Here is an 11,045-nt window from a genome sequence, read left to right as displayed (position 1 = left end):
TAAGGAAGGGAAGAAAAGAAATTTATTTGATAGGCATACACACAGTCTATAGGGGAGGAAGAGGTCCTGGGGTGGGTCCTGGGTTGTGGCTTCTCTGCAAGGCACTGGAAAGTAGTCTGTTTCCGGACAGGCATGTGGGAAGGGGATCATGTTGACAAACCTCTGTCCTCTTGCAGCACCAGTACCAACTCTGGTGCCTGCTCCACCCCAGCTCCAGAGCTAGCACCACTTTCATTGCCAGCTCCTGTCCAGCACCCGTACCAAATCTGGAGTTAGAGTAATTTTTGGCACCAGCCCAACAGCTAGATGTGGTGACAGGTGTAGAGCTAGAGCCAAGTCCAGCAGTAGTGCATGCGACAGTTCCTGAGCTGGAGCCAGTACCAGCTCCAGTGCCACTTCCAGTTCAGAGCCAGTGCCAGTTGCAGACACAGAGCCAGCTTGATCACCAGATATGGTATCAAATCCAGAGCTGGTGTTCTAACCTAAGCTCCTGTAAAAGCCCTAGAACTCTAGCCAGCTCCAGAACAAGTTCCAGCCAGCTTCAGGGCTAGAACCAGGTCCAGCTCCAGCTTTGTCACACAACTGCAGAGATAGAGGCAGCTCTGCCAACATCCTTGCCAGCTCCAGTGCCAGCCAGCTCTAGAGTTTGGATCAGACCCCACATAAATTCCAGATTAACAGATGACAGAAACGAACTGGGGCCTGCTCCAGTATTAGCGCTGGCAACACAGCTGGAGCTACAGGCAGCTGTAGAGCTAGAGCCATCTCTAGAGCTAGTGCCAGCGCCAGAACTAGCTTCAGCACCAGCTCAAGAGCTTGAGGGAGCTCCCGAGCCAGCTCCAGCCAAAGCTCCAGACTCAGTCAATGCTACCACCAGCTTCTGCACCTGATCCCCTGCTATAGCCGGTTCCATTCTCAGCTCTAGCAACAGAGTTCAGGCCAGCTCCACAGCTAAGGTTAACTCCTGCTCTGACACTTGCATCAACTCCGGAGTTAGACGCAGCTTTTTTTTTTTTTCTTTTTTGCCAACTCTAGTGCCAGCCCAGTGATAGTTCTAGTGCCCACTTGAGAGTGAGAATCAGCCTGAAGCGCATTCAGAGGCAGTGCCAGTTTCCAAGGAAGAGCTCGCTCCAGCACCTGTTCTAGCATTGGCTCCAGAACTAGAGTCAGCACCAAGATCAGAGCTAGAGGCTACACCAGCAACTGTTCTTGTACCAGGTCCGGAGCTGGAGTTCTCACAAGTGCCAACTCCTGCACCAGCTCCAGAGTGAAAGCCTGCACGGACACCAACCAGTAGCAGACTTAGATCCAGTGTCCCCTCAAGAGAAAAGAACCGGCTTCAGCACCCACCTCAAAGCTAGATCATGCTCTGGCATGAGCTATACACCAACTCCTGGGCCAGATCCTGTCCCTGCTCTCGTGTTAGCCTCTGCCCTGATGCCAACCTCATCGGTGGAGCCTGCAAAGAGCTACAACCAGCTCTACCACCCATTTTACCACTGGCTACAGAGCTAGACCTAGGACTGGCTATACACTAGAGCCACAAGCACCAGATCTAGCATGCAAAGCCAGAGTCAGCTCTAATACTAGCTCTCACACTGGTGCAGCTCGTGTACCACTTCCATGATTAGAGCCGTCTGTAACTCTAGTGCCAGCTATATCACTAGTCCCAGAGCAGTGGCCAGCTTCAATACAAGATCCACAGCTAAAGCCCCTCCAGCACCCACTCGGAAGTCGGAGCCAGCTTCAGTGTCAGCTACAGAGCCAGAGCCACAGTGGTAGCTCTAGCTTCAGCACCAGAGGTAGCGTCAGCTCTAGAACCATATCCAAATGCAGAACCAGCTCTAGATCTTCCATGGAGGTGGACTCAGCATTCTCACAGCTCTAACACCTGCCCCGGAGCTAGAGCCAGGTCCAACGCTGATGCCTGCACCAGCTCCAGAAATTGGGGCAGCGCCAGTCTCAGCTCTCCTGCCAGTTCTGGGATCAGATTTCAATATTGAATAAGAGGAAACCTGGTCAAATAAACACACACATAAGGGTCCCTTTGAAAATACATGGGCAGAGACACAAAGGTACCTGTTAGGTGAATGTACTTGTAGGAAACATCCAGAACAGGTGAACAGAGAGAGAAAGCAGCTTAGGGGTTCCAGGGGCTGGTTTGGGTAGAAATGGGCAGGGAGGGCTTCTGGTTCAGGTGGTCCTTTGGGGAGCGATGAGGGCTTCTGGTTCGGGATGTCCTTTCCGCACCTAAGTTCTGTGACATTGTGTCTTAGCGTTGGAAATGTACTTAATGCTCATGAGTTGCTCAATTGAAAATAACTAAATCTATTTAAAATCCAAAGTAGAGAACAGCAGAAAGAATGTGAAAAAACAAAAACAAAAAGAGACAAAGTAAAAACAAACACAAAAGCAAACAAAGCCACAATAGGGGAGAGGAACACTCCACAGAGTGTTGAGTGGGGCATCGGGCTGAAACTGTGCATTGGGAGCTGGCAGTGAGGGTAGCTCCAGGGCTGGCGCTCCCTGAGGGCTGCTGGGTCCCAAGCTGGCTCCATCTCTTCTGCAAAAGGAGGTGCAGAGCTGGCTCCAGGTCCCCAGGTGGTGGATCCTGCCCTGGCTCTAGCTTGCTTTCTGGAGCCCCTGCAGGAGGCGGGCACTAGAGGCGGAGCTGCTGCTGCAGGAAGCATGACGCGGACTGATGGAAATGCCTGTAGATCCCGAGCTGGCGTTGCTTCTGCTGCTGCTTCTGCGGCTGGATCGAGATCTTCAGATTGTAGAGGATCTGTGGCTGCAGCCACCACGAGCTGCTGAGGCGACCATGAAGCTGCAAGAGGAGATCAACATGTCTGCCTTCCAGAAGGGCCTTTCCAGAGTAGGAATATCCCACTGCATTTTCTAGAAGCCGCCGCCAAGATCCCACCATGGAACGTCTCCCCGACTGCCATCCCCCAGCTGGGTGCTCTGAGCCCAACTGTGGCTCCTGGCCCCACCCCAGCCTCTGGGGGCGCCTCCCTGTGGGTCCCAGCACCCACCCCTGCCCAGACACCCCAATTCCCCAGCCCCAGGCTTATCACCCTCAGGCTCGGCCTCTGTTAGCTCCTCCTCTAGGACCAGAGTCCGGTGTAGGACCTGGACCAGGTACAGTGGCTTGGGCAGTGTCACAGGCCTTCCCAGACAAGCCCCGGTCCCTTGTGAGGGGAGCCATGTGCGGCTACTCTGCGTCGGATTCCATGCTGGCCCTGCTGGGCAGCCTGGCACAACTGCCCCTCGGTAAGGGTTGAAGTGGGGTCTGCAGCCTCCTTTCCACTTCATTTTTGATGTTCTGCAGAGAGGGGGACGGGCAGCCGCCCAGAGACCTCACAGCCCCGCCCGGCCCTCCTCCCTGTGCTGCTGCCCACTCCCCCTGTGCTCCCAGATCACACACAGACCTGGGTGTGCACAGCCCTGCACCCGGGACGCAGCGACCCATCCCTGCAGGGCCGGGGTCAGCCCTGGGCCGAAGGGCAGGCCCCCCCACCCCATCCCACCAGCCAGCCTGCACCTGGGGAGTGACCACCACCTGCCCACCAGGTTCTGACCCCTCATCAGCCTTCTCCCGTTCGCATGCCACATGACCCCTGCCGCCTCCCACATGCACCCTCGGGGAGGGGACCCAGGGCTGCAAAGGTCTGGTCAGAGGGGTGTGGGGCTGGCGGGATGGCCCTGGGGTCCCGTGTTACCTTTCGACCCTTCCTTCTAAGTGTCCAGAGGCGTCGGGGAGCCCTGCCAGGACACTCCCCGTGGGTGGCACTGCTGGCAGGGCGTGCAGTCCTCCCTCGGCAACATCCAGACATGTGGAAGCAGCAGGAAAACATGCTCTTGGATAGATGATCTCCAACCAAGTGAGCATGTAGAGGCCTGTCTCTGGAATGCGGGTGCCTGGTTACCCGGTTCCAAAACGCGGGGGGGGGGTCTGGTCAGGGAGGTGAGGTCAACATGGCCTTCTCACCCAACTACTCCTCTCACAGGTGCCCCTGACCGCCCTCCACCCGAGAGGCTCCTTGCTCACCATCCACCCCCACCCCGTCCACACAGTCCTACCCACACAGCCCCCCCACCCCTGGGCTCACCCTCAGGCTCGGCCTCGTGAGCTCTGCCTCTAGGAGCAGAGTCAGGTTCAGGACCAGCAGGGCAGTGACCCGGGCAGCATCTGGCCAGGAGGACTTCCCCGGCCTTCTCCGGGCCCTGGATCTGGAAACCCTTCCTTGGCTGCACCCATCCTGAGCCTCTACTGGCCTGCACTGGCGGGGTGGTGCCCCTGCCCTCCCTCCAGAAGCTGGAGCAGGTGTCCGCTGCCCAGCCCCCTGCCCATCTCCTGTGTGGCGCTCTGCAGAGACAGTGCCCGGCAGCCCCCCTGGAGGCATCGCAGCCTGCCTGGCCCTCTCCACTGTCCTGCGCCCCGACCTCCTGCTCCCAGGTCGGACACACACGTGTCTGAGGGCTGACAGAGGTCCTCCGAGGACCGGTCCCGCCAGGTGCCCTGGAGGCAGGAGGGCAGACAGCAGCTCAGGGGCCTGGCCCTCCCTCCCACGCAGACCCCTGAGCCCCTGGGGATGCTCCAGCCAGACCCCGGGCCCACCCCAGCCACCCCCAAGGCCACCCAGGCAGGGGCAGGTCTGGGCAGCAGGCGGGGCTGGATGTCCCCACAGGGGGGAGCCCTCCATCCATGGTGTGAGCGCCCCTGCCTGCCTCAGGGGAGCTGACCCCCCTCCCACCTCCCTTGTCTGTCTGGGTCCTCCCTCTGCACTGGAGGTGCCAGGCACAGGGTCTGTCCTGTCCCTGCCCTGGCCGCACACAGTAGGTGCTGCTACTTCTCTATGTGAGGGGGAGGCACAGGCGGATCCCCTGCGCAGCCTGCCCAGTGTCCCTGTCAGGGCCCTTCGCCGCCCCGTCCCTGCACCGACAGCTGTCCTACTCCCTTCGGGGCACATGGGGTCTCCTCCTCTCCCTGAAGCTGCTCTGGGTGACGCAGCCCCCACCCTGTCCACTTACCACATGCCGCGGGGCTGGGGGACTGAGGTGTGAGGCCTGGATGTGAGTGGGGGGCCCCAGGGTCCGGTCAGTACAGGCCGGGCTGGGGTGGGCAGAGGAGGGGCCACTCCCCTCAAGGCACAATCTCAGCCCCCAGCCTCCCCGCTGCTCCCTTGGCTGCGGGACCCCGGCCACAGCTCTCTGACTCCCGTGCTCCTGCACGAGGGGCCCCCACACCTCAGCCCTGCAGCAGGAATCACAGGATGCGGGGGGCCAGGCTCTGTCCCCCACCCCCAAAGCCCCGCATGTCCCCCACCTCGGAGACGGGGTCTCTTCGTCCTCGGGTCCCTCATCCTTCTGACAACGAGGCAGAGGAATCCCTGTGGAGAGGAGGCCACCAGGCCCAGGTCCAGGGCTCCCGGTGACTCCCCGACTCGAGCGGCAGCCCCGAGCCCAGGGAGCTGTGTCTGCCGCGGACGCTGAATCATGCACAATGTCCTGAAGGGGTTTCGTGTCCATTTGGCGACTGAATGAAGCCCACCCAGCAGCTTCCAGGTGGCTGAGTGGGTCTGGGGCCCCCTGCCAGCCCCCAGGGCTCCCTGCTCTGGGACACCCAGGATGGGGCCCCGGATGGAATCTGCGACCTCGTCACAGCCAGACTGTGAGGACAGCGGCTTTTCCCCGACACAGGATCCGGGGCCTGAGGCAGAGAGCTTCTCCGGGGCGGAGAGGACCCACCTCAGCCCTGGGCCCTCCGTGGGCGGCCACAGGACAGGTGACATAGGAGAGGGCGCTGCCCTGGCTCCAGCAGCTCCCAGGGTGGCAGCATGGACCTCCACACCCTCGGGCTCTCACCACCTGCAGGGCTGACTCATTGTCACTACGGGGCTGAGCTGTGGACAACGGAGGGACACTTCACAATATAAACCGTGCAAAAATATTCCTGTTGCCTCCTGAAGGGCAACTGTTTGTGAACAGGTGATTCGGATCATCTTACACGTGTGTGAAGAGTGGTTTGTCCCTGGTCAGGGCTGGGGCTGACCGGGGTGGGGAGGGTGGGGGTGGACGGAGGGAGCGGCCCAGACTCCTTGGGTTGAGGTCATGGCCACATGAGGGGCAAAGCCCTTGGGGAACCCCGGGGAGTCAGTCTCCTGGATGACCTGGGGCAGGAGGCCCTCCCTTGGCCCTCCCCAAGCCGGGGTCTGGGGACCTCTCCACATCACAGCCCCCTGAGCTCCCCGGCCCCTGGTTGGTGGCATGGCACTCATCGCACCGTGGTCCTGAATCCCGAGCCCAGCCCTCCCGGGTCATTGTCCTGGTGACCGCCCCCAGCACCGTCAGGTCACCAGGTGGTCAGGGTGCGCCCCCGCCGGGGCCCAGAGGTAGATAGAGCGGGCTCAGCAAGCACTGCAGCAGCAGGGGGAGGGCTGGGGGCGACCCTCCTCTCCTCACCCGGAGGCCGGCCCTGCCTCTCTCTGGCCTTAAGCACACTCACCTTCTCCTTTGGCTGCCTGGGCTCTCTTGGGGTTCATCTCCAGGGTGGCAACCTTGCAGGTCCCCTCCTGCCAGGGTCATCCTTCTCTGTCGGTTTACAAGTAGCCCCCAGGGCCCCCTAGATGTTCTTGGAGCACCCCAACCCCACCTGCCTGTCCCAGAAGCCCGCCCGTGCCTTTGGGTCCTTAGTGCCCTGAAAGTGTCTTGCTCAGTGTGGCTGCGGGTCCAGGTTGCTATTCACTTGGCAGGGGCTCCCCCCTCCCCCATCCTGCTGTGTCCCCAGCACCCCCCAGTATCAGGAGCATAGCGGTGACCAGTAACAAGTCCCATTACCCCTGTGGGTTCTCACCAGCCTTCACCCTGCAGCGTTCCAAGGGACCCTCCGGGGACAGGGGATGATGGGGGCCAGGTGGGCCACCAGCGCAGTATCCTCGGTGGTGTGGGTGGGGGCCGCTGCCCTGCACCCAGCCCCTACATCCAGGGCAGGACGGGGGCCTCCTCGTGTCGCTGACTGTGCTGCCCAGACCTGAGTAGTCCCGGGGGCAGCCTGGGCCGCCCCTCCCCACAGGGCCTGCTTCTGCAGCCTGGCATGCCTCTTTCCCCCCACCCCACCCCCAGGAACCGCTGCTCACAACTGGGTTGTATACTGTGTTTGCATTTTGAGGTCTCCTGGCTCCTCTCTGCAGCTCCGAGCGGTGGGGGGCCAACACCTCCCTGAGACCTCAGGGCCATGTCCTTCCCGCAGCGTGAAGTACCGTCTGGTAAAAGCCACAGAGGGACCCTCAGGTCACCTTCCTGAAATCTGGATTTTCATTCTGAAGTGTGCAAGTTAAAGCGGTGCTGGTCAGCCGGTGCTCCCTTCCCTGCACCTTGTAAATCTCATGGGCACATGGCACCCGCAGAGGACAGCAGGGACGCCCTGCCATGCACCCTCACCTGCCCCAGGAAGAGGCCAGGTGGACGCCGGAACCTGTCTCCCTGTGCCTGTGTTTGCACGGGACGTGGACTAGCACGGGCAGGCACGTGTTCACGTACAGGAGGGCTGCCTGGTCCCAGATTTCACCCTGGATGCCCCCCTGCAGAGGCCCCCAAAATGAGCAGGCATCACTGGAGTGACATAGACCATCCAGGTAATTTTACCTCAACCTGCCAGGTCAGACCACCTCAGGAATAATAACAGGCTGGGTCTGTCCAGCCGCTGGGCATGATGCCTTGCTCTCAACTGAGTGACCTGGATTTCCGAGGACCAAACACAGGTGACTTCTGATCTGTGATTGAAGGAGTGCCTGTTCTTGCCCAAGAGCCCTGCTCATGGGCACAGAGCCCTGCCAGCTCCACTTACTGCTGACTCCACACTTCTCTCCTACTTTCCTGGTATAGGTCCCACAATCTCTGTGGGCACTCCAGAACACCTCTCCCCCACCTGGCCTGGACACTGCAGAATTCACCTTCCCTGCAGGCACCAGGCCCCTGCAAACATCCTGGGCCAGGGACAAGGCCAGCTCCCACTCACAAGGCCTGGAGTAGCTCAGATGGGGCCCAGATCTCAGTACTGGGGACACTGCCACTCCATGACCTCCCCTAACTCCAACATGGAGGAGATTGGCATGAGCTGTGACCCAGAGTTCCCAGATGGCCAGGAAAAGTGGCTGACTGTCCAATCCCTTCTCCCGACAGCCCTTCCAATTGCTAGGGACCCCCACTCCACCTGCACAGAAGGGGCCAGGAAACCCCAGCTCCTAAATGGAGCTTCTAGAAGCCCTGGAGCTGGACCCCAGCCTGGAGTGCTCTGCAGGATCCAGAGAATCTACTGATCATACCAATCCCCCACCCCAGTGTCTGCTTCCTCATCATCCCTGTGATTTCTGGCACAACTGTGCCAACACAGCTCCTCCTCCTCTTGGTCCTCCTCTCTGAGAGCAGGCCTCTTCTGAAAGGCTCCTTGTAAAGGATCCCAATAGGACTTCCTGGAAAGGGGGATGTCATAGCCCCCTGCTCTGCATAGGAGGAAAGTGCAGCAGGACTCATCTAGAGACCGAAGAAGGTCCAAACCAATTGCAGACTTACAGACAAAGCCGGGTTCAGAGGAGGAGCCAGCTGCAGCACTGATCTAGCTTGAGCTCCAAAGTTCCATCCCATGCCCATGTTAGAGCACTTCTTACAGCAGCTTCTGTGGACAGGTATCTCGAGGACAAGCTCCTGAGGTAGATGAAGCTCTAGCAGCAGCTCTCACATTGAAACTGGACCAGAAAACACTAGACCTAGTTCAAATTCGAATGCCAGAAAGGAAATTTGATCACCAATTCCTGTGAAAGCACCAGAGATACTTCTCTAGCACCAGATCTAGAGCTAGAACCAGCTCAAGTCACTCTCATGTCCAGTACTAGCTTTGCCTCCAGTTCCCAGCTGGAGCCTGGCAAGCTCCAGAGCCAACACCAGCCACAAGATTTATTTCTTTATTTGAGAGAAAGGGTGTGTGCACATGAATGGGGGTAGGTGCAGAGGGTTAGAATCTCCAATCAAACTCCCCTCTGAGGGCAGAGACCAATGGGTCCTAGATCTCAACACCCATGCATTCATGACCTGAGCCCAAACTAAGAGTCAGATACTCAACCAAGTGCCCCAGGTGTTCCTCCTTCCCTGTAATTGAGAATTCTATTTCTATTTTCTTGAGAGCATGTATCATGAAAGGGTTTGGATTTTGTCAAAGCTTATCCTACAACAACTAAGAGGATGTGTCTTACTGATGTAGCATAGGACGTTGATTAGTATAGAGAACAGCCTTTGTCTCCCCGGCCTAAATCATACTTGGTCATGATGTAGAGTCCTGTCAATGTGCTGCTAGAATCTTGTTTGCTAGGATTTTTCTATCTCTCTTCATAATGGATTCTGGGCTGCGGTTGCCTTTTCTCAAAGATGTTTGTCAGTCTTTAGAATCAGGACAATGCTGGCATTCTAGGGTGAGTCGGGAAGTGTGCCCTCCTCTTGTACTTTTTGCAGAATTTCAGAAGCATGAGTATTATGTCTTCTTCAAATGTGTGGGACACATCAGCATGGAAAGCATCAGGTTCTGGGCTTTACTTTGTTGGGAAGTTCTCATGACTGCTTCCGTCAATGTACTAATTATAGGTCTACTCAGGTTTTCCATTTCTTCTGAGTCAGTTTTGGTAGTTTGTGTGCTTCTAGAATTATCTACGTCACTTCAGTAGGCAACTGCCGGTATAAAATGCTTCCATTTTTGTCTCCTTGTGAATTTTGGTAAAATCTGCAAAAGAGAGAACTGTTCTTGTCACTGATTTCTTCAAGTGCTCTTCTCTTCCATTTATCTCCATTCCAATCTTCATAATTTCTTTTGCTGTAGTAACTTTGATCTCCTACTGAATCAGAGGAACCTTTTTTTAAAAAATTTTTTTATTTATTTATTCATAGACACAGAGACACAGGCAGAGGGAGAAGCAGGATCCACGCAGGGAGCCCGATGTGGGACTCGATCCCGGGTCCCCAGGATCACACCCCAGGCTGCAGGCGGCACCAAACCTCTGTGCCACCGGGGCCGCCCTCAGAGGAACCTTCTAACCATTCCTGCGGCACCAGCCAGAGGGCAACTTTCCAGGTCTGGGATGTTGGGTAGAGAAGCAATTACAGACTGGACTGGGTCAGGCTACCTGGGCAATTACTACCTTAATAGGCATTCCAGGCCAGCAACAGACTGACCTGGATTCTGAGGAACCACTCACTCAGGCACCTTCTGTGCTGTAGGAACAGGAAGACTAGCTACATTTTGCCGGAAAGCACTGCCCACGGGCAGGAAATGCTGCATGGCTGCGGGCACTGTCTCTGGGCACTTCCTTCACACCTTCACACCTTCCCCTGTGTGTTCCAGGTCCATCTGTGGCCACGGACACCCGAGAGCACCCATTCACCCATGGTGTCCAATCCATGTAAAGTCAGCCAGCCCTTCAGTTCTGCCACCAGACCCCCAACACAGCACCCAAGACCCAAAGGAGCCCTCACTCCAAGTCCTGTGGCCAGCTCAGATGCAGCCCCTCCTTGGTTGCAGGGACATTGCCTGCCCGCTCTGCATGTACTCAGCCAGCTCCCTCAGCCCCTTGTAGAGGATGAGATCCACATGAGCTTTGTCCCAGAGTCCCCTGGTGGCCAAGACAAGAAGGTGACTGTCCTGCCCTTTCTCCCTGACAGCCCTTCCTGGGGCCTGGGGCCCCAATCCACACCCACAAAGGGCCAAGAAGACACAGTCTCTAGAAGCCTCTGAGCTAGATGCTGGCAGGGGGTGCCCTGCACAATCCAGAGTTCCCACTGAACTTTCCTTTCCTCAACTTCCAGAGTTGACCTCCCAGTTACCTCTGGAAACCGCAGGCACCAGCTAAGCTTCACGCAGCACCTCGTCCTCCTCAGCTTCCACCACACTCCTGGCAGCTTCAGGCTCACAGGAGCTCTGTGTCTCAGGATCTGCATACATGGCTCCTCGCTGCAGCTCTGCATACAGCAGGTGGGCGATGATGCCTGAACCGTGTCAG

At 57.8% G+C, this 11,045-nt stretch overlaps 1 protein-coding gene across 1 annotated transcript; it reads right to left on the bottom strand.

The window, feature by feature from the left end:
• Window positions 1–11,045, bottom strand: LOC140605923 (uncharacterized). Its single transcript, XM_072778534.1, has 6 exons — window positions 10,870–11,045; window positions 8,575–9,772; window positions 4,113–7,265; window positions 3,723–3,921; window positions 3,078–3,325; window positions 1–2,827 (listed from the first exon to the last, which is right to left on the bottom strand). The coding sequence occupies exons 4-6, from the start codon at window positions 3,890–3,892 to the stop codon at window positions 2,298–2,300; spliced, it is 948 nt and encodes a 315-aa protein (XP_072634635.1). The 5' UTR covers window positions 3,893–3,921; window positions 4,113–7,265; window positions 8,575–9,772; window positions 10,870–11,045; the 3' UTR covers window positions 1–2,297.

The sequence above is a fragment of the Canis lupus genome, chromosome 16 (genome assembly GCF_048164855.1).
Source record: "Canis lupus baileyi chromosome 16, mCanLup2.hap1, whole genome shotgun sequence".
In the NCBI taxonomy this organism is placed as follows: domain Eukaryota; kingdom Metazoa; phylum Chordata; class Mammalia; order Carnivora; family Canidae; genus Canis; species Canis lupus.
This window is presented reverse-complemented; position numbering and strand designations above follow the sequence as displayed.

Excerpts from the sequence above, each read along its gene's own strand:
- LOC140605923 (XM_072778534.1), bottom strand. The coding sequence starts at position 3,892 with ATGCTCACTTGGTTGGAGATCATCTATCCAAGAGCATGTTTTCCTGCT. Across the intron at positions 3,326-3,722 it reads TTAGAAGGAAGGGTCGAAAG|AACATCAAAAATGAAGTGGA; the intron begins GTAACACGGGAC and ends CCCTCTCTGCAG. Across the intron at positions 2,828-3,077 it reads AACAGAGGCCGAGCCTGAGG|CTTCATGGTCGCCTCAGCAG; the intron begins GTGATAAGCCTG and ends CTCCTCTTGCAG.